The sequence below is a fragment of the Lissotriton vulgaris genome, chromosome 2_2 (assembly GCF_964263255.1).
Source record: "Lissotriton vulgaris chromosome 2_2, aLisVul1.2, whole genome shotgun sequence".
Taxonomy (NCBI): Eukaryota; Metazoa; Chordata; class Amphibia; order Caudata; family Salamandridae; genus Lissotriton; species Lissotriton vulgaris.
In genome coordinates, this window is record NC_141688.1 from 119276292 (window position 1) to 119302929 (window position 26638).

The window sequence follows — 26638 nt, forward strand, 5'->3', positions numbered from 1 at the left end:
ATGATTTGAACTGTTTTTATGTACTTTTATGGTATTTTTTAAATACCGAATAAAGATACATTGAATTGAATTGAGTTATAGGCCATTTGTTTGGCGTTCATAGCTTTCCTACTGTCCGTAAGGGTGAGGCTTTTTCAAGTTCTCGGACAACACCACCACCATGAGGTATTGCAACAAGCAGGGTGGGATGGAGTCCTGAATACTACACAACTTGTTGGAACTTTAAAAACTATGGTAGGCAAACACAGCTGGTGACATCTATGATCACGAAGAGCAGCTACACTTGAGAACCTGTATACTCTTTTGCACTTTAGAGTTTCCGAGAAGGCTCTCGCTCAAAGTCTCATTCTGTTTAGAGTGGATATCAGGACTCCTGTATGCTTTCTTTCCACTACCTCTCCTGCCCTAAGTTCTGAAGAAGATCATGAAAAACCAGGGGGGGGCGTGGCTACCGGCCAATCATGGAGGACATGAGCTGAGACTGCTCCGTCTGCCACCCTATACATAAGCTGATTATCCTGAAATTGCCCGATTCCACGGATTCCCCACCCCCACCCTGGTGATGCGGAACATGCCTAGAGTGTGCGTGGCTGATTTTGAGGACTGACTGAGCTCCCGTGCGACGCTGTCGGACATCCGCTGAAACGAGGCCTTGCCCGAAAAGAAGCCGCGGCCCACAGTAAGAGGCGGGACCGAGTGGAGGACTACGAAGACGGCCGGCGTCTGGGCCGAGCGCGCCGAACGGAGACTGCGGACGGCGGACCATACAGGCGCGAGGTACGCGAACCCCCAACACCCCACAAAAGCATAAAATTGGGAGGCAATACCTTTATTGGCATGAGCGCTTTCACAGAGTGATTCGGCGGCCGGATTCATCGAAAGAGAGCAGGCTATGTGCGCCGCAACGATAGAGACGGTGTAGGAGAGTAGGGTCTGCAATCCTATGATCACCCGGACTTTTTGCTTTTGTTTCACTGGTTTACGACTTTCTCGGGCTGTGGGCCTGCCAATCAGACCCACAGCCTAGCTGTTCTCTCGCTAAATTTATGTGTACCTTAGGTGCATTACCCAATTGGAACTGGGCCACCCTGTCAGACCCTGTAACTCAGGGCATCGGTGTACCCAGGGCCTACCAGGAGCTGAAGCATGTATTATGCCACCCCTGGATGGCTATCTAAATCTGACACAACTGGCTGCACGACAGCTGGGGCAACGTGGCGTACTCGCCCGTTGCTGTAGGTATAGTATCCCTATGCCTAACCTTAAAATGGACACCCGAGTTCCTATCAGTCACTCCTATGGCAGGCCTTGACAATCCTGAAGGCAGAGTGCATGGAACTGTGTGAATTGGACTCCGGCACGAGCCGAGCCCGGTTGCAGCTTGCGGAACCAAGACCCAATGGCTGTTCCATGATAACGCGTCCCATATCGGTAACTTCGGTATCGCGTTATCAAGACATGTCGAGTAAGGTGTCATACGAATCGGGGTGCTGCCCTCTCACCATTCCTGGCGACGAGGTTAGCATTCCGCCCTTCTAGAGGGACACGACATGTACGTAACTGTGAACCCCGGTTAAAGTTAACTGAAGCCTCAGCTCCACAAAATGGACGCTGCCACCACAGACACAAGTCTGACCTCCTGCTGCTGGGAGTCCTTCCAGCGAGGAGAGCTTGGACAAAGGGTTTCCTGTCAAGGGCGGTGTTCGCACCGTCCCAGACAGGGTTTGTGTATTCTGGGTAGGTAGGGCTTCGCAAGAAGGTGACTGCGGAGTGGCACCCCGGTGCTCACTACGCATCTGCCGGCTAGAACCAGTTCCAGGGGCGCGCAGCCCCTGACCTGGGGAAAGCCCAGCAGGGGGAGAGGGGTGTAACTACCCCCCTTCCTGGTCCCACCCTTAGGGCCGGACCTAGTCATGTACCCGCCCCTTTCTTTAGGATAAAGGCCGGAGCGGGGACCCTTCCAAATTAGATCATCTTTGAATCAAGAATACTTTCTACGAAAGGACTTCAAGACTCTTCTCAAGATTTCTCCCTTGTGGCTAAGGAGTAGTCACCCTGCACCAGCGGGCACCATCTAAGAACTCTGCGGTTTGCTGCAAGTCCTTCCTCAAGGATCCGACGGACCAGCTCGACGAGAACCGGCTTCCCTGGCACCTCTGACCTCTACCCACGTCGTCAGCTCAGCTGAGATCTGTGGGTGCGACGAGACCTCGAGGGACCGGCCATCATCAAAACCTGCACGCTTTCTTAACCAGCACGACCATCGAAGCAATTCTCTGGTGAGTGCTCTGGGGTCCGAGAAGCCCCGACCCTGAGCAGCTCCAGCACCGAAGTGCAGTCTCCCAGCATCTCCACGATCTGCGTGGGGCCCTTCTGCTCGCTGCTCAAGCACGTTGTCTGGTCACTAGCCGCTGGCTTGTGTCCTTCTTTGACGACATCCGACAACCAACGTTGCTGGTCTGGTTGCTCCAGACTGGCCCTTGCTCCCTTTTTCGAGAGGAGCACTCCGGACCCTCCTGGTCCACTCAAGACGCCATCTTAGGCCCACCACGTGGCCCTGAGATCTGCCAAGGCTTGTTGCCCCAATCCTGGGCCCAGCGACGCCGACAGCATCAACCTTCGTGGGACAGCTCGCACCTCCATCCTGGTCGCCGACAACGCCTCCCGGTCCGTGAGACTGCAGAGCCTAGCGTCGCCCACTCACCTAGTCGAGGTGATGGCCATCCGGTGCCTTTCTGGTACCCTCTGACTACTGGCTAGTAGTACGAACTTGGTCCCCTCTGCTTTCAGGTATCAACGATCACTGATCCAGGCTTGGATCACTACGAACTATTCATCACTGGTCGCCGGCCAGCAACTCCTTTCCTTCCGGCTCCTGGCTCGTCAGCGAAGACCCCCGACGCCTGTAAGACTTGTGCAGCCGCAGCCCTCGTGGCTAGGTAACTTCGGCATTCCGGTGCCTGCATAGCCTCCTTACTCTAGGGTCCCGAGTCCCCCGCTTCAGACTTGCCTTATCGGGTCCGCCCGAGACCACTAAACTTTCCGTGCCCTCGGGCACTTGTTTTTAATTGTGCACTTGAAGTATTTTCTAAGAGCTTTTGGTTCTGTGCTTAGTACCCTGTCCTCATAAAGAGTCCAGGGCTGCTGTGATTCTTAATAAATATACTGTTTATTTTCATAACACTTGTGTGGTGTCCTTTCATTTGGTGTTCAAGGGGTATGTGATGGTATTACAGCTGGCTTAACACGCCCTCTAGAGTTTAGCCCGAAGACTGCTCGTATCCACGCTACTAGGATAGCTGGTCTAAGGTTGACTTACAACCAATCACCATAAGGGTCGTTGGAACGATACATAGTGGTCGCTAGAATAGCGAACGCTGCATATCGGGCCACCTTCTCACAGACGGCACCAGGCTGGGGGGTCTGCCTGGGGTGTCGTGATCGGCGAGCTGCCGCAGCAAAGCGCAGTAACATCAGGCGCCCGGCGCTGGTTCGGGGAGGAGCGCCCTTCCTCTGCGGCCCCTGAAGCTCCTGGTTGGACATACCCAACGTTGCAGTGACCAACGGGCACAAAACACAAAATGGCGGCGTGAGGCCTGGAGGGACTGTGTCGGCCCGAGAAGAGAGAACCTGGCCTGGGACGCTGCGGAGCGTCACATATAGTAGTACCTGCAGATTGAAAGAGAGAGCCCACAACCCCTCCGCCCCCACCCATGAGCAGGGAGCTCCCTGAGGGCCATTCCTAAAGCCTCGACGGGTGCAGCTGCAGGGCAATGGATGGTGGAGTGAGGCTTGGCGGGGACAGCCTGACGGCGGGAGAGAGGGCACCAACCAGAGAGAGTTGTGGGATACCAACCACTGCGCTGTACAGAAGAGACGACCAACTGCCGAGCGAGGACGATCTACCCGCTTTGTGCGACAGGGTGAAGGTCAGGAGGCACGAAGAAGCGCCCACTGCTTTAGCAATACATAAAGCCAGTCGAGAACTTTCCTTTAGGCACGCGGTGGCACGACAGCGGAGTCCCTGGGACAGGTGAGACAGATACTCTGTCGGTGACAGGAAGAGCTGCCTCACGCAGTAGGAGAGCAGGCTGGGCACTGTGTCGAAGACTGACCATGGGGCGCAGAACCAAGCAACAGGATCCAGTGGCGGGCGCCATGATATAATCTACCGGCTCTGAGGACCCTCTGGCCTCATCTAATAATGAAGTAGTGCCGCCAACGGGGATGGGCTCACAGGAGGCTAAGTTGGACTTAATCCTGACTGAAATCAGGGCCTCCAGAGAGGCGCTGGAAACACTAATGGATGCAATGTCCACGGATCTATCCCTGCTGAAGGCGACCACAACAAGCTAGCTGAAAAAGTCACAGAGCACAAACTGGCCCTTGATGATCTGATACCACAGCAGACGGAACATTCCACAAGGTTGGAGGAGCTCGAGCGCCAACTCAAAGGCTTGTGGGACAGAGTGGACAATGCGGAAGGGCGCTCACGCCGCAATAATTTCCACATCCTGGGCATTCCGGAACGCAGCGAAGGGATGAATCCAACGCAGTTTGTGGAGGACTGGCTCAAGAAAGTGGTGGCGCCGGCGGACCTCACTCCGCTCTACAGTGTGGAACGTGCGCACAGAGTGCCTCCGCGGCCGCCCAGGCCTTGGGCGACCCCGCACCCCCTGATTGCGCGTCTCCTCCATTATAAGGATAGGGACACGATCCTTAAGGCTGCTAGAGAGAACGGCCCGGTGAAATATGAAAACAGGACAATCTCACTGTACCCAGTCTTCACCCCAGCGGTCCAGAAAGCTAGATCGACATTTATGGGAGGGAAACGCTCATTGCGAGACCGCAACGTTAAATACGCCCTCCTCTTCCCAGCGCGGCTGAAAATCATACATGGCCACAAGTCTTATTTCTGTGACAATCCACAGGAGGCATCGGAATGGATGGAGGTAGCGATGACACCGCCTCCGTCGCAGGCTCCCATGGAAGAGGCATTAGAGGATCGCTCCCCCACATCAAACAGATCCACACATGGACCAAGTGGGGCACACAAGTACCGAGACAAGCAACAACCTGGAACAGACGCCGGTTATGGAGGAGACCACCACGGAGGCAGTGCTTCTGACGGCAGCCGCTTTGGCTGCCCAAGACGCTCGAGTGCAGCCGGACACGGACCTTCAGTCTGGCACACGCACAGAAGTATCGGACTCGGACGCTAGCCTACAATTGTTACAGCACAAATGGCGAACGACTTTTGAATGACTATGATGAAGATGACACTTGGTAATGTATGTAACTGTATGTTATGCCATGCAGCGGTGGGCTCACGTGGTACAGGGTATTTGATACTAATAGGGTGAACAGTGAAAACTTTCAGTAGTACTTACCGGGTGAGTGCAACCGGACCCACCCCTCTCAGGCGAAGGCACAGTTAAGTTTTGTCGGTACACATCCACGTTGGATGTTAGATGTTTGGTCCCCATCTGTTTTTGAGTAAGGACCTTCAGGTTGGGAAGTTAGGTACAGTTCAAGCACTTGGAAAACTCTTAAAGGTAGTTAACGCACTGGTTGTACTGAACATGGCTCGCACTATATATCCTCCCCACTATGACGACTCCTAACATATACAAGCTCTGCACCTGGAATGTGCGTGGGATGGGGTCAGTGTACAAACGGCATAGAATTCTGCCTCAGTTGAGCAGAAGACAGATCACTATAGCTCGTCTGCAAGAAACCCATCTAAATGGGGCAGAAAGCTCCAAATTACATAGGAAATGGAAAGGTCAATTCTTTGCCACTACCTACTCGGCCTTCTCCCGAGGGGCTGCTATATGGATCAAAAACACCGTCCCCTTTAAATTGTTAGAGCAGCGAGTGGATAGAGAGGGTAGATATGTATTTGTATGTGGGATATTGGATGGCTCCTTTGTGGTGCTGGGTTGCTTCTACGCCCCCAACTCCGACCAGATGAAATTCCTTAACACACTGAGCTGAGTACTGTCGGACTGGTCGGACCCCGATTGGATAATAGGAGGGGACTACAATGCGGTCCTGGACCTAGCTCTTGATAGGTCCCACCCTCCACTACACTCGGCTGATAGCAAAAAACAAGCAGAAGCGCTGGCGGACTGGGCAGGTGGCTGAGATATGTCGGATGCGTGGAGACTCAAGCATACGACCCACAGGGAGTACACATTCTATTCCCCGCCACACAAATTACACACCAGCATTGACAGCTTTTTCTGCTCTAACACATTGCTGGGATCCATAGAGTCCGCTGAACATATGGGGAAGACGCTCTCTGACCACAACCCAGTAGAACTGACAATGCAATTGGTAAAGGTCACTACCCTGATACTGACTTGGCGTCTATCGCCGGGGGTACTAGAGGATCAGGTTTTTAGGTCCACTCTGACGGACGCCATCACCAAGTACTTTCATGACAACGCGAATACAGCTAGCTCTAGGCAAATAGAATGGGACGCCTTTTAGGTGACCATACGCGGAGTGGCAATGGGCACAAAAGTGGGTATTAGACAGACTTTGATTGAAAAGCTTAAGGAGGTAGAGGGCAGGCTAGCGATGCTAGAAAGTGAGGCAGCGGGCACGAATGACCAACTCACACAACTTCAAGAGGCACCTATACAGCATGCAGAATTACTTGAAGAGTTAAGGGTAATTGATTATAGGGAATACACGGCCAGACAACACACACAGGCTGATAGGTCGGGCCGTTGCTAGCACGACTGGTACGTAATGCGCCTATGAGCACACCTATACTGGAGGTCAATGATCAGTCTGGGGCGACGGTACGGACACAATTAGAAATTAATACCACCTTTAAAGACTATTACACGCAACTTTATGGGCCGCACCCTTCGATGGTGGACACGCAATTCGAGTCCTTCATGGCGGACCTACCCGTCCCGCAGCTCACGGATGCACAACAAGATGACCTGGCGCGACCCATCACGACTGCAGAGATTAGACAAGCCATTAAAGCGCTATCATGAAACAAAACCCCTGGAACTGAAGGCCTACCGGCCGAGTTCTATGCAGCATTTATTGACTTACTGACCCCGCACCTACACCTCCTGTACCAAGAATCACTGAAGTACAGTGCTTTACCACGCACAACTCTGCAGGCACGGGTAGTTTCCCTTTTAAAACCTGGCAGAGATGGTTTACTACTCGCAAATTACAGCCCGCTGTCACTATTGAACACGGACTATAAAGTACTAAGCAAGATATTAGCGGCTAGACTGAATCAAAACATCCCGCAGCTCATCCATGTGGACCAATGTGGCTTTGTGCCCGGTCGGAGCACGGCGCTTAATCTTAGAAGGCTGAGTCAGATAATGCTACACGAGACAGCAGGGGATGGCATGGAGGGTTGTATCTCACTGGACTTAAAGCAGGCATTTGATTCCTTGAGGTGGGACTACATGTTTGTGGCCCTGGCTAGATTTGGCATACCGCCCGAATATATAGCATTGGTGAACCTCTTGTATCTGAGCCCAACGGGGCGTGTCCGCATTAATAAGTGTATATCCGGCCAGTTTCTTATAGCTAGGGGCACGAGGCAGGTATGCCCTTTGTCACCCCTGCTGTTTATACTGGCCCTGGAACCCTTACTACATAAACTGTGTGCATTAGCCGCACCGAGGGGGAAGCTACGAAATTCGATACCGCTCGTGGTGTCGTCTTATGCAGACGATCTCATATTATACATTGGTGATATGTCAGACTGTCTTGACCCTATACCCGAAATATTTGACACCTTCCGAGGAATATCGGGCCTTGCCATAAATGACATTAAATCATACGGTTATCGTTTTGCGGCCACCCCGGGGGACGCCCAGCTGTACGTCCATCCGCACAGATTCCAGATGGCACCTACGACATTTTAATATTTGGGGATACAGATATACCGCAACGGTCAAGACCTATCAGACGGTAATCTGGGCAAAGCACTCGGTACCCTCAAAACACAAATACAGTTGTGGAATGCCCTGCCACTATCAATAGCGGGAAGAGTGGCAATTTCAAAAATGGTGGTCCTCCCCCGCATGTTTACTTTTTTACAAACCTGCCGCTCCTCGTGCCGACGAGCACATTCAAGCTGCTGAATACCTTATTGACCGAACTGATATGGGGATCAGGTAGGCGGCGTGTAAGCCTAGCCAAATTACAATTGCCCACCACGCGGGGAGGTATGGGGGTCCCGGACATGACAGCATATAGCTACGCCTGCCAACTTCAGTGGCTGGCCTACTGGCTGGAGGGCCGTAACCTCCATGAGGTGGATATGACTACAGCCGACAAGGACAGCGGCTCATACACTGATTATTACTGCCAAATGTGCAATTAGATGCTGGAAAAAAGCAGTCAAATATACAAAGGCGACGACCTCCTATGCACCCACCATACCCCTACTGGGACTTCTCCTTAGGGCAGGCACACTGTCGGAGCGCAGGCTCAGGACATGGCACGACACTGGTGTTTTGCAAATAGGGGACTTCTTTGTGGATGGAACTATTATGACACACACAGATTTCACACAAACACATCAGACCCCTGCAACGCTGTTTTTACTGCATACTCGCTATATTACTAAGACCTGGGAACAGACCAGCACAGAACCACCCACGAACCCACTACTCACTATGCAATACTTAACGGGTACCGGCAGTCACTTAACGAGATGGCTCACACATGGTATACGATCTGGCAGGGCGATCTCCCTACAATCCACTCGGGAGCGCTGGGAGCAAGATTTAGGCCGGGCGCTCCAAGATAAGGAATGGGAGAAGGTACTGAAGGTTCGAGGCATGTGGCCTGCTGAATTCATATCTGTGCATAGATCGCCGCCTAGTGTTGGGTCCGGATGATTGCACATTGTTGTCCTGGAAGAGTCTTCGAAGTATCACGAGATAGGTGGCTCCTCCCCTGGACTACAGTGCGCATGGGCATCCTCTCCATCCTCAGATTGTTTTTCGCCATTGTGGCAGAGATGGAGTGTAATACAGGAAGTGATGACCATGCCTGAGAATGATTCTGAGTGCTACAGCTGCGACAGGCACCGGGGAGGAGGGCGGGTGATATGAATGTCAGCAGCCCTACATGCCAAGAACAGATGCATACTGGTAAGTAGCATATTCCGTTCAAGGCATGTGGGCTGCTGAATTCATATCTGTGCATAGAATAAATAGCAGTTACCTCCTTAGCGGTGGTTGCCCGTGCCAGCTGCAGCAGTCTGAAAAAGAGTTCTGAGAACAGCCTGTCCTGCAGCAGCTTGCTGTTTGGAGTGTACATCTACGCAGTAGTGTTTGGTAAATGTATGTATGGTGGTCCATGTGGCTGCTCTACATATATCCTCTAGAGGAATGTTCCCTAGGAAAACCATGGATGCCCCTAACTTGCGTGTGGAATGCGCTCTTGGGGGAACTGTTAACGTGCGTTTAGCTTTTTGATAACATATCTGTATGCACTTAACAATCCATCTGGCTATACCTGACTTGGAAATGGGGTTGCCTTTGTGTTGTGGAGAGAAGGCAACAAACAGTTGCTTAGTTTTTCTGAAATCCTTAGTCCTGTCTATGTAATACAGGAGAGCTCGTTTAACATCTAACGTGTGCAGTGCTCGGTCTGCCACTGAGTCTGGATTTGGGAAGAAAACGGGCAGTTCAATGGCTTGGTTAATGTGAAACTGCGACACCACCTTAGGCATGAATTTAGGGTTGGTATGCAGCACTACCAGATTAGCATGAATCTTTATGAAAGGCTCTTGAATAGTTAGGGCTTGAAGCTCACTAACTCTTCTTAGCGATGTGATTGCCACTAGGAAAGCTACTTTCCATGTTAGAAACTGTATTTCACAAGAGTGAAGAGGTTCAAAGGATGGTCCTATTAGTCTGGTGAGAACTATGTTTAGATTCCAGACAGGTGAAGGAGGGTGTCTGGGAGGAATCACCCTTTTGAGCCCTTGCAGAAAAGCTTTAATGGCTGGCACCCTGAAAAGAGAAAGATGCTGCCTGTTTTGAAGATAAGCTGCCATTGCGGCCAAATGTATCCTAATGGAACTATATGCCAGATTGCATCTGTACAGGTGTAACAGATAACATATAATGTTTTGCGTGGATGCATCTAGAGAATTTATGTAATTATTGGAACAGTAAATGACAAATCGCTTCCATTTGGCCGCATAGCATGCCCTGGTTGTAGGTCTTCTTGCCTCCTTGATGATGTTCATACAGTCAGGGGGCAGGTTGAGGTAGCCAAACTCTATGACCTCAGGAGCCATATTGCAAGGCTCAACTGTTGCGGATCTGGGTGCTGAATGTCTCCACGGTTCTGAGTGAGGAGATTGGGCTTGAGGCGTAGCCGTTGGTGAGGCACCACTGAAAGTTCTAGGAACGTGGTGTACCACGCTTGCCTTGCCCATGTTGGAGCAACCAGGATGAGCGTCATGGAGTGCTGTCGCAGTTTGAGCACCAGCGGTATGAGCGGTGCTGGAGGAAAAGCGTATGCAAATCTGCCTGACCAGTTCATCCATATCGCAATGCCCTGAGACTGCGGGTGTCAGCAGCCCTACATGCCAAGAACAGATGCATACTGGTAAGTAGCATATTCCTTTCCCACCAAGGTGTCTAGAACCCCTAAATTTAAATTTATTCAATTAATGATCGAGCATAGAGCGTATCTCACCCCACAACGGCTGCATGCCATGTTTCCGGAGGCGTCAGATGCGTGCCCCCGATGCTTGGCTGTGGATGCTGGCCTCCTGCACATGCTGTGGGACTGCCCTAAACCAGGCTACTACTGGGGGACAGTACACAAGGTACTGGCGGTGGTGGCCCCCGGAAGGTCCCACCCCTCCGTATCGTATAGTGTTCTGGGCCTGGGACCCACCGAAAAGAAGAAAAAAGCACCACCACACGTTTCACAGATCTGGCCATTCTATTAACTAAAAGAACAATAACGATGAGGTGGAAATCGGCCAGGCCGCCCGACCCTGGCGACTGGCATAGAGAGGTACTGCGATGGGGGAAGGCAGTGGGGACGGAGTTGCAGAGGGAAGAGCGTAGAGGCCTCCGTAAAACGCACATATAGATGGAATGGAGCGCCATGCTTATAGCCTTCGAAACATCCGATGTAGCTGAATTGGTGTAGACAAATGTTGTTAACGCAAAATGTTGTGAAATTGATGCTGTAAATGTGGGACCTCACCCATTCGCATTTCCCACTCCCTCCTTCCCTTCCCCTTTTTCTTTTCCCTCTCCCCCCCCCCTCTCTTCCGCCCTCCCCACCCCCCCTCGCTCCCCTTCCCTTCTCCCCCCTCTCCCCAGCCCCTCCCCCCCCCCCCCCACATGGTCCGAGTGGAAGCATGCAGTGCGGCGCAATAACCGTACACTAAGATCATTGGTTATGTACAAGAGTGTTGGAAGTGGGAGAAACAACAGATAACCACGCAGTAAGGTGCGGAGAACGAAACCTAAGTGGGCATCACTAATGTAACAGGAGTGTCGGAAGTGGGAGGAACAGAGGGTAATGCCGCAAAGACTTAAATTGATTCAGTGCAACTAGAAACATATGGCTGGTCTGTAGAAGTGCTAGGGAAGTTGAGGGTGGAGGGTTTACGAATTGATCCGGGAGTTAGTTTAAAAAACACAAAAACTGCATTGCTAATCATACTATGTGATATGAATGTACAGTATAAGATGTAATGCAATTTCCACTGAACGACCTGCTGTACATGATGAGCTGATTATTGAAGACAATAAAAATATATATTTTTTAAAATCATGAAAAACCAGGCCCAAGTCGTCCTAGTGGCTCTGAAGGATTGGGCCAGGAGAATATTGTGCTTGGAAACTTCTGGGCATGTTCATCCCATCATGCTGCTGCTTTTGGAGGATCTTCTGTTGCAGAACCAAAGTAGTGTTTTGCACCTGGGCCTGCCAATCTACACCGCCATACGTGGAGATTGAGTTGTGACAGTTGACTACATTTCATCTACCTTCTGAAGTAGTGGATATCATCTTGGCAGCCAAGCTCCTTTCTACAAAATCTTTTTATGCTGGACGATGGTACAAGTTTGTGGCTTGCTGTGGTACCTGTAACACAGACTTTTTGCAGGCCAAATTGCCTGTTGCATAACTGTTTCTTTTGTCTTTGACCCAGCAGTACTTGCTGTGGGCACTGTTAAAGGTTACCTGTCAGCTCTTTCTGCCTTTCTTCAGTTGCCGGATTTGCTGTCCTTTTTCACATTACCTGTTGATACGTTTCCTCAAATGTCTGATTCTCATGTCTTCCCCGTTGTCTTTCATGAAGCCTCAGTTGGAACGTATCCTAGTCTTACTTTACTTTTGTGTACCCCTTTTGAACTGGTACACAGTTGGGTCTCCTGACCCTGTAGATCATATTCTACATTGTGGCTAATTGTTTCTATGGACCTTTCTACTCAGGGTTGTGACTCCCTTTTACATCGGCCAGTCTCAGACTCCCACTGTTCTAAGCTCCACCTCACCCCTTAGAAGAGGAGGTGAGGTTACATTGCTTGAACTCTTAATAAGCGCAGAAGTTTTACATCATTAGCACCAAAGACCATCAGGTGGACAATCCGCTCTCCGTGGAGATTCTCTAGAGCAAACAAAGGTGTGGCAGTAGAGAAGAGGGTATTATCCTGGCGGATTGTCCTCTGCATCAAGATCTGCTTTGTGAAGACTAAGAAGCAGCCCCTGAAGGATTGACGGCTCACTCCACCAGATTCTAGGCTGTTACTACTACGCTGGCATGCGGAGTGCCTGTCCTGGTTATTTGTCAGGCTCCTATGTAGGCAGCCAACACTTTCCACTGGTAGAAAAGCAACAGAAGCCCCTGCTCTAGGAAGAGAGTATTTGGAACTCAATGGTCTCAGGTTGGGAATAACATTAGTAATAGAAGCACATCAACAATGTTACAAAGTCAAAAACCAATGTATCCAAAAAGAAATATATAATGGAGAAGAATCCTTGATATGGAGAAAACTTTATTGTTCCTCTTGTTGTGGCCAACACGTGTTTCATCGCAGGGAAACAAGCTGCGAATCTTCAGGGCAGGGCTAAAAGTAACCACTAAAGAGCAGTGTATTTAGATATGGCTGTAGTTCGGGAAAAATTCGGACAGAGTCTACAAAGTAATAAAAACCAGCGAGCAAGTATAAGTGCTAGTGAACAAGTATAAGTGCTAGTGAGCAGGTGTACAAGCCATTGTAACCTGTGGTGACTTGTCGGTGAATTTAATATTATAGGTGCTCTATGAAAGCAGTCTTGTTATTGGCATAAACACTTTAGTACAGTACGGTCGACAAAAATATTCCGTTCAGTATCCTGTCAAAACTACATTGATACATGTGGTCTGATTCAATAAGTATTTTGTATTGGTAGCAGGGTATTGTCGATATAGGGTGGTGGGTCTGGACGGATAAAGTGTTAATGCTTTTCCCTAGGTGTTTGAGGAAATTTAAAATCTGTTCCCGGTTTAAGGTTTGTAGTACAGCCATATGGTGGTGTCTACAAGTATCAATGAAATCACCAATCATTAGTCAAATGCCACTGGTCAGGCTGAGCGATGGCACGGAAAGAGGGGGGATTTATCTAGTAAAGAAATTTGTTTAATAAGCACACTTTATTTAAAGACTATTAATCTGATAGTCAGACATAGGTAATCACGTGTTTTGTTAGAAACACGCATTACATGCATAGACTCGAGCACGTTTCTGTAGAATATAAATGTATTTATTTTATTTTAGTGTAAAGCCAAACTCGAGTTGTCATACCCGTCGAAATTCGAAGATTATACACATTTCAGCAACTCACCCTAGTTCCGATGAAAGCCGAGATTAAAGTGATGTGGCCAAATGCCCATGCGGGCGAGAGTGTGATGAAGGCGCCTTAAGCGCGTAGTATAATTCGAACCTATATGCAAGACGAATGTATAGCGTCAAAAGAATGTGACAAAACGCTATAAGAGTTAGTTACCACAGGCAAAAGAATTAATCATAGAGATGCTCGTACCTTATTGAGTTCTTAAATGGGCCATAACCGGGAGGAGAAAAAGTATTGTGACTGTAACGAACGAGCAGCAAAATCAGGCGGGTACACCTGTGGAGGAAATAATAAACAGCAAAGCGCTGTGTTGTAGCATTTTTTTTGTGCCAATCTGGTGTGTATTGAGTTCAGGCGAAAAAACGCCGGTACGAACGTATTAAAACCGGTTTACCTGGTTGGCTTAGTTCCCCCTCTTGTTGTTCCCGGCGCCGTTTGTCGAAGACGGTCGCCTAACAGGAAGTGGGGGCGGGTACTTAAGGGTTATTTCCGCTATTTTTTTCTCACAGTTGTTGAGAAACTAGAGCGCGGACTTATCATTCAAGTGTAATTTACGACTGTTTAAAGAAGAAATACTATAGTTAGTATAACGGAATAGGTGAGAGACCTGTGGTATCATAGGGGATCGGTTTGTAGGGAAAGAAACGAGTAATTAATTGCATATATTGTTGGCCAGTGGGTGTACTGATAACAGTATTATGTACACCTGCTCACTAGCACTTATACTTGTTCACTAGCACTTATACTTGCTCGCTGGTTTTTATTACTTTGTAGACTCTGTCCGAATTTTTCCCGAACTACAGCCATATCTAAATACACTGCTCTTTAGTGGTTACTTTTAGAAAGATATATTTATAGACTATTCGAAGTCACTTTCACACATTCTGCATAATCACGTTAAAAAGGAGATCACTATTCACCTACACTGAAGTCACCAATATTCCAAAACTTCATGTCACATATGTATGACACCATGTCACCCAATGGCATGCTTTCTCTGTATCACGAAGGGTTCACCTACCACTTCTAATATAACGCATACAGGACGTCCTTATAAATGCAATTTTTGTATCTATACCCAGCCCTGAAGATTCGCAGCTTGTTTCCCTGCGATGAAACACGTGTTGGCCACAACAAGAGGAACAATAAAGTTTTCTCCATATCAAGGATTCTTCTCCATTATATATTTCTTTTTGGATACATTGGTTTTTGACTTTGTAACATTGTTGATGTGCTTCTATTACTAATGTTATTCCCAACCTGAGACCATTGAGTTCCAAATACTCTCTTCCTAGAGCAGGGGCTTCTGTTGCTTTTGTACATTTGTGTGGATTTCTGGTCCACCTTCGAGCGGTTACGAGGGATTACCGCCCGCCCCATTGCCTGGAAAAACAATACCTGACAACCATAAAATATCCTACGGTTACCCGGCTGTGCGCCTTTCATAATCTGGAATACCTTAAACCCTCTCAGTAGATCCATACTTTCCACTGGTAGGCTCAGCACTCTGTTTGCGGTTGCATTATGAAATGGCCACACTTAAAAAAAAAAAAAAGAGTGCACTACCCTGTTTCAATTGGACTGTACTATACATTGTGCCAATCCACATCGCATAATTCATGATTCTTGGCAAGTATGGCACTCCGCATGCAGGCTCCTTCTTGCAACCTCGCTCTCTGCCGCCATTAAATTAGGAAGCACCAGCCGATCTGCCCCCACTCCTACAAGGCGCAGTAGCAACATCATGAACACTTTCTGCCGACTATACTCTTGTGCATGCGCATCCAGCCCACTGCAGACACCGCGGCCCCTTCTCCCCACCGGGGTTGTTGGGGAGGTGAGGGATCACTATTTCCTGCCCACGTCCTTTTAATCCCCCGAATACACAAAACAGTAGTCATATTGAGTTCATTGTGAGGCCCATGCCTTTCCTCAACATGGCGCTAATAGTTAGTGTCTAGATTTGACAAACACAAAAACCAGCTCACCTGCTGACCACTATATCTCTTTCAAAACACTTTGTATGAAATCTAACTGCTTGCAAATGTTTGAGTGTGCCATTTGTTTTCTTGTGTGGCTTTCTTTCCACTGTGCTATAGGCATCATACACTGACAGCAGCATGCTGTATGACTGTGACGCATACCACACTAAGATGATAATACAACCACCCCACCAGTGATACGCTGGTGGTTTATGTCATGATTTTATGTTCCATTACAGGTCGGCTTCTCCTTTTTCAAGGTAACCATGTTAAAGTATCAATAACTACACCACATCAAGGTGATTTAAGATTGGATACTATTTGATATTCCAAGATTCCAAACACTGTGTACATTAGGGCAATATTGATCCTAACGAATTGCCAACTTATCATTATTGACTTACCATACGCAACATGTTGACCTTTTAAAGCTATCATAGATCATTGTGTCTAGGCATAGCCACCACTTTTTTAACCAAACAAGTAGACTCCCTTATTAAAAACGAATCTAGAGGACTACTAAGTCTATTTTAATACAAACATCCTTACACTTTTTCACTTTCACACACCAATCTACACAACAGGCCCTACACCTGCGCTTTACATATGGAATTGGGAAAACAAGATCTCTGATAAAAAAAGCACTCTTGTGAATGCCCATCGGGCATTGCAGCGCCGGCCCGATGAAGCATGACACCTATTAATGTGTGTGAGGGCTCCTTTTCCTAAGGGTGCAGCCCCCTGCCAGTCCCTTCGTGTCTGTCTGACCTCTTATCTCATCGAGTATACCAACAGTCAGAGAGGGCATTTTGATGTATGGAGGGCCTGCCCTAGTGCATATGCAGCTCTTTTGGTGACGTGGTGGTCAACTCTTAATGTACACATGCTTAACAGACAGAAGGAAAATGCTCCCTGCAAATATGTTGTGCACTAATATAAAAAAAAATGTTGCAGAGTGGATGGCATATTATTTGTTTGTAATCATTGCAAGCATACAATTATTTGTTTTGTATTATATATTTTTTTGGGATGCAGATTACGCAGTTAACATGTTTTTCTTCAATTGTGTTAGACAGTTTTGAGAATCGTGGTGCTCGGAATTTGGGATTACATTGAAAACAAAATCGAGGTCAGTAACATTAATAAAATCTTCCCTACTAATTAATTTTTGCAACAAACATATGCTTAACTAATCGAACAGCAGTAATGTCCAGTGTGTTAGTTGTCATTTGCAGGGCACGCTATAATATTATCATATCTATATTTGCCACATTAGACTTCTAAAGTCCCAATTTTTCTATGATTTTGTGAAATTTACGTCCTGGATACATATATCCGTGTGCTACCCTTTTATCACTGCTCGACAATTAAATGTCATCTAAGACTGCCTCTCTGAGAATTCGTTTTTTTACTTAATATGACAGTAGCCGTACTCCAGCTCTTCTATAGCATGTTTCATTCAATAAACAGGGACATAGCAATGGTGCCATGGGCCTTAAAGCAACAAAGGAAAATGGGCTCCTTCACGAGCCATGTTTGGGTAGTGAAAGACCGCAATAGAGAGTGCTGTGTGCCCCTCACAAACCTGGGCTGGATGGACTCTCCACGCTCTCAACTAACTACATAAGCGACTTTAGGTAGAGGCCTCCCATATGCAAATGATTGTTGGTCCTACTTCAATAGGAACAGACCAGCCTGAACTGCTGAAACCCCTCTAGGGTTAGGAGTTTCTGCTCTGCAGAGAATCTTGTCTGGCAGTTCGGGCTGGACTGCCCCTTTTGTAGCAGGACTTAGACTGAGTTGTGGATGTATGGTCTCTGTCTAGCGTGACTTAGTGGGTGAATGTGAAATATACGAATGTGATTGCCAGTGGATGAGATTAATTCAAGCATTCCTTCCATCATTTCTTGGTTTGATACATAGAAAACATTTGCCGTGTTGTTTTTCTGTTGTCTTTCTCTTGCTACGAATTGTCCTAGAGTTTCCAAATGATGGCTGTGGCATCAGGTCCTCTCCTGTCCTTTTCATGGACTGACCTCTTGGATACAATACATAAGGAGGGTTTCTCTTAGCTCAGCTATTACCTAGCTAGATAGAGTGGCCGAACTATCGTCCATTATTACTCTCGTAATAGTAAGATTTCATTTGTACTTTAAAATCATTATCATGCAAACTACCCAAATAAAATTATCATATTTTATAGATCACGTTTGACATGTTAAATTAATATAGCAACACACGTAAAAGATAGCCATTGATTGAAAAGCAACATAACATTTGAACCTACATTTGAGCCTATTTTTTTTAGCACAATTAAGCTAAGAATTGTACAATTGTGACATTATAATAAACATTAGGATGCTTCGTAATCAAATCCTAGGCATCACTTGCAGAAAATGTCAATGCACCTGTAACTTATTATATATATATATATATATATATATATATATATATATATATATATATATATATATATATATATATATATATATATATATAATCTCATTTGTGCTTCCTTGTGATGCTCTATTTTCTAATCTGATAGAAATCGTGATTTGATAAAACTTTCACCCACATTTGGAACATAGTACACGTTTCGAGCATTATCCCATACCATTTTAATATAATCGGTAGATAGAGAATCAATGCCAAAACATCTGCTTCATAATGTAACATAAACCTCAGATATAAAACACCACTCTCACCACTAAAGCTACAGACAAACACAGTTTAGTTTTGAACCACTATTTTCTTGCATAGCCTGCAACTTCAAACTCTGGGGGCCCAGTTCTAGTCCTAAATTTGGAACTGAAGTGTGCTGAGCGAATTCTAATGAGTGTTAACAAATTACTCCGTTCTTAGGTAGCATAAAGCCACCTGCTGGGACCCATATAGTGCCATCTTGCATCTAATGTTCTCGGCAATGTAGTATGCTCCAATGCTTCTTGTGATTTCTTTAGACTGTCTCCGTGTTGGACTAGTTTGTTTATGGCAACGTAATCTTGCGATATTTCCAGCATTTCATACTACGATTGTTATGCGGAGTAACCGAAATTACACCACTATGTCACATTGAAGAATTCAGCTTCCTTTCAGGTAAAAATCTTGAGAGATGCAGCTGTCCAAATTATGTGTGATTTTACACTATTTTATGTAAAAAAAAATCAATACCAGGACGCATTTCATACAAAAAGTTCAAAATACTGGATCATGGTTTTGCCCAATTTTTCAAGAATTTTTCGTGATTTTCTTTGCAGAAATTATATGAAATTCCTGAAAAAATATGCAAAATGCAGTCGTTTTTTTTCGTAAATTTTATGTAATTTCTGGAAAAGAAATTACTCTTACTTTACGCAGACCTACATAATATACACTCCATATTTGCCAATGTCCCTCCTTCAGGAGGCCCCAGAAGCCATGTCTTAAATATACATAATCCACCATGTCCTCTACTTGCCACCTTCATGCTGAGACTGTATTGACGAGAATAATTAACTGATGTTCTAATTGAGTGGCCTCGTAGTTATGTTACATCAGGACTGCATCTTCTGCAGGAGTATTCTGACATCTTGTCATTTAGAACAGTTGCATTGATAAAGGAAATATGAAGGCTTACAAGAAGGAAAAGTGAAAAAGAAGGGTGTCATATGCACTCTTGTTTTAAGCCATTCTCGGGCAAACATTTTGCTTGGAAGAGACCCTCTAATTACACGGTGAACCTCTTCCAGCATCTCTATATTAAGGTTCTATCAACAAGGATACAATAATCTGGTCTATACCAAATGAGGATTTCTTCAGACAGAGGTGGTACCTATTAACCCATTGAAATCTTCCGAGTGTAGTCAACAAAGCATACATGAAGGAGTATTGACACGGAGAGATAGAAAATAAGCCTCGCAAACCATTAAATCCCCTTTTAGAACCTCCCTTGGAAACACATACATGTAACATCACATTTACACCATTTCTAATGACCGGTTAAGTTGTTCAGCAAGAAAGATAGCACTAGCAATAAGTGAAATGCGGTCACAAAATCATACCCCCAGAGGTCATTGTATAATTTATTTTCATCCAACCCTATTGATATCATTACAATATGCTACATATTCTGGTCTTGGAAATATGGCAAGCCACCAACCCTTACTTGTGACATACTGTACCTTATACAAAGGCTCTGCCACATTTAAGTATAACCACTGGATTTAGATTGGTTTCCTCACACATATTTTTAAATAACACAGTCAAGGTTCCACATTTAATCCAATGTTACCCTTGCTGAACATAGTTTAGTTTATCTTTGTGGGTCTTTCTGAATGGGCAGCGTTGGTGCACAGTAGCAGCTCACATCAAAACTGCAACCTCGCTCTCTCATCACAAACAGTCATGGCCTTGCTATAAAAAATTAAACCATTTCTGTTCCAATAAGTTGTTTACAACCCCCTTCATCACATCCTGATTTATGAAATGCGTTATAAATCGGATAAGACTGTATTGCTCTATGTGTAGCCTCTCATGCTTCCGATGCACCTACTACAATATGAATATTGTGTGTCAAGACTTCATGAATCTAGGCCTTCATTCTAGTGTAAACCTAAAATTAAATAGTCAACACCGATATTCCACAGCATGTTGGGATTGTTACGATGTATTTCTTAATTTGTGGCTCAACTTTGCGTTCTTTTTAGCTTGTTTTCTTTCCATTCATGTAATATATTTGTTGTAATGTTTTCCTTTGTAGTAAATGTATTTAAATAAAACATTAACATACTTTATTGGAAATCACTACAATGTATGAACAAAACACAGATTTTGCTAACCATTTCATGATGACTTTGCTGTTTCTTGTTACCCAACTTTTCCTTACCGTTAATCAAACATTGTCCTCAACGCACAAATTATAGTCTAACGTTTTATTGGATCACCCATTCTAGACTACAGATGAGCGATGTGGCCCAAACAAAATATATGGCTGCGTAATTCAGGGCCAGATGTACGTACAACTGATCGCAAAATACTGATTGCAAATTGCAAACAGTATTTTAGCAACCATTGTAGTAATGTGCGTACCAGCCTAATAGGTCGGTACACAAATTACAGATTAATAGTAATTGGCAATGCAGCCTACCTCATGACTATTACTGGGTTAGGTTGAAAAATGTGACCCAATAGGAATCACAGGAAGTGTGCACCATGTCTATTATTGCCTTATTTTTTTTCTTTAAATGCAACATGTTTTCCTTAAAGGAAAACTGAACGAGTTTAGACAAAAACAATAAAAAAGTGTCCATATAATTTTTTAAGAGTAGGCAGTGATCCATGGGACCGCTGCCTAATCTTAAAAAATATTTTTGGGAACATTTAAAAAGGGGAAGAAGTTCCTGGGGTACTCCTTCCTGTTTGCAAATAGCTTTCCAACTCCTTTGAACATTAATACATTTTGGTATTTGGAAGAGACACTCTAAACATGCTCCTTCACAATACCAAATCAGTATAGTGTCGCAAACCCAAATTGCGATTCAGTGACTTGTTACAGAATCGCAATTTGTGGTTTGTACATGAAAGCATTTTTGTTGTCGCAAATGACCTGATTCCGCAAATCGGGCTGTTTGCGACCTCAAAAATTCTTCGTACATCTGACCCTAGGAAATGTACCTTTCGTCATTTTCAAGATAGTCCGTATATATCCATGTGCTTGAAAATACTCTAGTTAAGGCATTTTTAATGGAATGGTTACATTTCAAACAGGTGATAGGCAAGGAAAAATACATTGTATAGGCATTTATATAGCGCACTACTTACCCGTAGGGTCCCAAGGCGCTGCGACCGCTGCGAAACCCTTCCTGGCTTCCCTGAGAGATGGTCCCTTAATGGGTATCTCCAGGGTGAGACCAGGCATCCCCGGCGGTCTGGTGGGCCGTTGGTGAAGATGAGGCAAGCTAATGCCCAGAGTTGCCGAGTGTGATCGCTGATCAGAGTGGGCACCGAGGCGAGAGAATTATCGAGTCCGCTGACCCTGGTCCAGAAACCTGCCGCGCCGGGAATCGAACCCTGGTCCCGGGCCGTCCTCTGCTCTCGGGTCTGCCGCCTCTAACCAGTGAGCCACACTACTTCACATTCATATTTTCAGTGACACGAATTCCTTATATCAATTTACATATGCCCACTGTTAGACCTGGTATCATTGACGTGAGTCTCCCTTCCATTTTGTACTGATTGCCTCCTCTGTTTTTGATATGTTTTGCTGGTTAGATGCTTTGGGCACTGTGCCACTGCTATTCAGTGCCACAGTGCAAATGCTCCCTATGTTAAATTGATGTATGGATTAGTAACTCCATGATTGGGTTTTTTGATTTACTTGTCTGACCCTAGTACAGTGCACCCTGTGTTCCCAGGGCTTGTAAGTCAAATGCTGCAGGTGGGCTTGCAGCACTGGTTGTGCCATCCACAGAAGCAGCTTGTAAAGTGTGTCTCAGGTCTGCCATTGCAGAGCCTGTGTGCAGTCTAATACTGCCATGTTGACTTGTCAAGTGCACCCACTTGACAGTCCTTAAACCTTCCCTTTTCTTCATATCAGACACCCCTAACAGAGGCTCAAGGGCAGGGTGTATTTATAAGGATACATGCCCTGGTGTATGTACATGTCCTAATAGTGGATTACAGCCATTTACTTTTTTCACTATTGCAAGGCTACCTGTTCCCCATATGCGAGAATGGGCAGTTTGATTATTACATCTTATAATCCTAACTGACTCATAGTGTGCCTGAACTCAGAATGATAATATACATCTTTTAGTGAAGTTGGTTTTAACATACTGTGATTGAAAATACGACTTTTCGAAAGTAGGTATTTTCTTGCCTAACTATCCAAGCCTGCCTCTGCTAGGTTGTGTATTCCTTGTCTGGAGTATGAGTGACAGGGGCTGGGGGATTCCAGGAGAGAAGGTGAGTCTGCAACGTGCTGAATAGAGAGATCTGCATCTAGATGGTTGGTAGGAGTTGCACCTGGGACCTGAATAGGGCTGTGCCTTCCCTCCACAATGCTGGCTCCGCCTACTGTGGTGTGTCTGATGTCCCTGGCCTACACTGGGAAAGAAAGAAGGAGTTTTGTCAACAAATGCTCCAGGACTGACCGGAACTGGTTTTGACTCAGCCGAGACCACGATGCCTTCACAGGACAAAGGATTTTGCAGTATAAATATAGGGACGAAGACCCCAAGACTATAGATCACTTCTGGAAACAATATGAACCTTTTGCCAAGGAGAAGAACCAAGGAAGCTGCAGGAGTTTAGACTGCCCCCCTGCCAGTGTGCTGTGTTGCTGGGTTGGCCTGTAGTGGTTTCTTTATTACCAAGGAAAGGAGAAGAAACTTTTACAGAACTTTCATCATCTTGCAGAATATTGCTCCAAGGGCTTGAACTTGTGCTTGCCTCCTGCTGAAGTCTCAGGGACAAAAGACTTCACTACCAGCTCCCCTCGGAATTTCCTTGCTGGGAATTCTGTCTGCAGAAGCCTGCGTGTCGCTGGGAGCTGGAAGCGCGATGCATCGAGAAGAAGCGTGTCGCAGTCGCAGCTGTTGCCGTCGCATCGCCAGAGAAGCGTGTCGCCACCGCAGAGGTCGCCGCATCATCAGAGAAGCGTGCCTTTGTCAAAGCTGTTACCCGTCGCATCATCGAAGAAGCGTGTCACCGCTGCAAGATCGCCGTCGCATCACCGGAGAAGCGTGTTGCAGGGCCTGTCGCGACTCCAAAGCTCCAGAGTTCGCCGCACTGCCAACAGGCGTGCACGCATCGTCTTCACGTTGTTGCATCAAGGGAATCATCTTATCGCATCGCACTGGATCATTGCATTGATGCGCCATCTAGTCGCATCGCAACCAGAACGCATCACGAGAATCTACGCATCACCTCCTCTCCGGTAAGGAACAAGACGCATCCCCTACTCTGCACAAGCAGTGAGGCGCAACGTATCGTCTCCCCTCGAAGCAAGAAACCGACGCATCTCCATCTCTGCGAACCTTTTGTTTTTTTTGCGTTACGCGTCCAGGTATTTTTGTGAGAACTTTGTCGCATTCATCACCAGATTAAATTAAGTTACTTCTATCATCTTTAAGCCAATTTTAAGTACAGTATTGTGGATGTTTGTTGTTTGTGGTCCTGTGTTAAGTCTATACAAAGAATACTTATTTTTATAAAACCTGTGTGGTTTCCATCTATAGTATTTAAACTGTATTACTGTATGTGTTGACAAATTCTTAACACACTGCCTCTGAGATAAGCCTGTCTGCTCGTGCCAAGCTACCAAGGGAGTGAGCAGGGGTTATCCAGTAGTGTAATCCCCTTTCCCTGACTTAGAAGCAAGGGTCCCTATTTGGTCAAAGGTGTATACCATTGCCAACCAGAGACCCCCAATTCTAACTCACACATTTTCCTAATTTCAAAGGAGGTATATATGTAGCTCATGGGTATTTTGGTGCCTCGGAACATTTGAGTTTTCACTTCTCATGGTACTTTGAAACAGAACTCTTGAAGTGCAGATGCACATTAATTTCTGATACCTATTTTTATCACTGTTTCTAATTTCAGGTTTTTGATGGTGCTGTGATAGTACTATCCCTTGCCCCAATGGTGGCATCAACTGTAGCCAATGGCCCGAGTAGTCCATGGGATGCTATCAGTCTCATTATAACTCTGCGAATTTGGAGAGTGAAAAGAATAATTGATGGTGAGTGATACTGTCCACCATCATACATTGTATGTCCTTCTAAGTGTATATACATGCTTTACAAATTAATAGGAAATACTATGTGCAGGATCATTTAATTCTGCATTTTAACTATTGCTAAATATATGTTTATACCCTTTGAGTAATCGAGTTATTAGAAGGTCCTGGTAGGCTATAGAAGAAATGTGTATACTGCTTGTTTGTAATGATTGGCGGGTAATTGATTGAATACAATTTAAAAGTAGGAAATAGGTGTAGGGGTTTTGAATGGAATGGCCACAATCAACAGTGGCAGTCTGATAATTTAGGTGCCAAGAGACAGTCTATTGAAATTAGGTAAAGTGAGGGTAAGAATATAGAAAATAAGTAGGCATTTTTTTAAAGGGTGTGAAAGTAAGGGCGAGCCATCACAGGAAGCATACATCAGCAGTATGGAACACAGGGACAACCCATGATTGGCTGGGTGGTAGGTCCAGGTGTGCCCAAATCCTCATTACGTGCAACTCAAAAAGTGCACGATTTCTACAAACTAAGATTGTATTTGTTAATTAAAATCATTATCATGTACACTACTCAAATAATAGCAACATATTTTACAGGTCACGTTCGACATGTTAAATTAATATAGCAACACACCTAAAAGAAAAGATAGCCATTGATTAAAAAGCAACATAAGCTTTGTACCTATTGCATTTTAACACAATTTAGCTAAGAATGGTACAATTGTGACATTATAATAAACATTAGGATGCTTCGTAATCAGACCCCAAGCATCACTTGCAGACAATGTCAATACACCTGCAACTTAAAATATGTATACTGTCTCATTTGCTCTTCCTTGTGATGCTCTATTTTCTATTCTGATAGAAATCATGATTTGCATAAAACTTCCACCTACTCTGTGAGCATGTTATACGTTACAAGCATTATCCCAAACAATTTAAATAAAATATTAAGAGAGAATCAATGCCAAAACATCTGCTTTATACTGTAACAAAAACCTGAGAGTATAAAACACCACTATCAAAACTGAAGCTACCGACAAACACAGTTTAGTTTTGAACCACTATTTTCTTGCACAGCCTGCAAATTCTAGTCGTAAATCTGGAACTGGATTGTTCTGAGCGAGTTCTAATGTTTGACAAATTACTCCGTTCTAAGGTAGTATAAAGCAACCTGCTGGGCCCCATATAGTGCCACCTTGAAAATGCGCTAAATCCTGAAATACCCCTTTGTTTTTCATTGTACCTGCCCAAGACTTTTTCAGGCAATAATATTGACATTTTTGCTGTGAAATGTATCCTTTAGCCCCATTTTGAAGTAACATTTCTTATGATCTGCATGGTACATAGCATAGCATTTTAATAACACTGTTGATTCTTTATTGAACAGGTAAGCACAGAGCATGTGTAATGCAGCATAAAGTATTGACATCTTTTAGGATAGAAATACTCCACTTTATTTATATTCTTCAGATTGCCTCCATTGAGGTAGGGAGGTCCTGTTCAAACTTTCATGAATATCAAATGTATAACCAGTTTATGCATCATGTTTGTTCAATGCAGAGTGATATTTTGCTGCTTCCTGCTTATGCAGTAAAGTCATATGTTGACAATTAATGCTGGTGGTACCTGTAATTAAGTGGTTCTAACCTCTGGTGTTTGGACCTCTGCTGTATGTCTCACAAAGGAAATCTGCTCACTGCAAGCTGCATGTTAAAATTGATTTTAAATGCAGCCTCCATAGTCCACTTATTAAAATCAGGTCTGCTAATGCATAGCTGGGGTAAGAAGCTCTGCAAATGTTGTGTGCAGGCTGACCGAAGAATGTTGTTTGACTCCACCTTGTATCTGTGCACAGGTCGCACTGTTGCAAATGAGACCTAGATTAACGTGTTTGTGGACTTTAAAGGCCTTCTAATTTATTTGGGGATCCAAAACGAAATGCCTTCATTCTTTTTGGCTTAAATGTTGAACTCATTGGGTATTGCATTGTGTAGCAAAATAAGATGTAACTCTGAAGCTAAGCTATGTAAAAAAGTTTCAAGATCAGGTGTTTTATCA

At 45.5% G+C, this 26638-nt stretch overlaps 1 protein-coding gene across 3 annotated transcripts in view; it reads left to right on the forward strand.

Annotated features, from left to right (window-relative positions):
- TMEM266 (transmembrane protein 266) overlaps nt 1–26638 on the forward strand; it is a 766234-nt gene that overhangs the window by 398868 nt on the left and 340728 nt on the right. For 2 of the 3 annotated variants that reach the window (XM_086959421.1, XM_086959423.1), the window contains 2 exons: nt 16926–16982; nt 24437–24575. In XM_086959421.1, the coding sequence (XP_086815547.1) occupies nt 16926–16982; nt 24437–24575 (196 nt within the window). The remainder of the gene's footprint in view (nt 1–16925; nt 16983–24436; nt 24576–26638) is intronic. The other variant, XM_086959422.1, reaches the window with a different exon arrangement.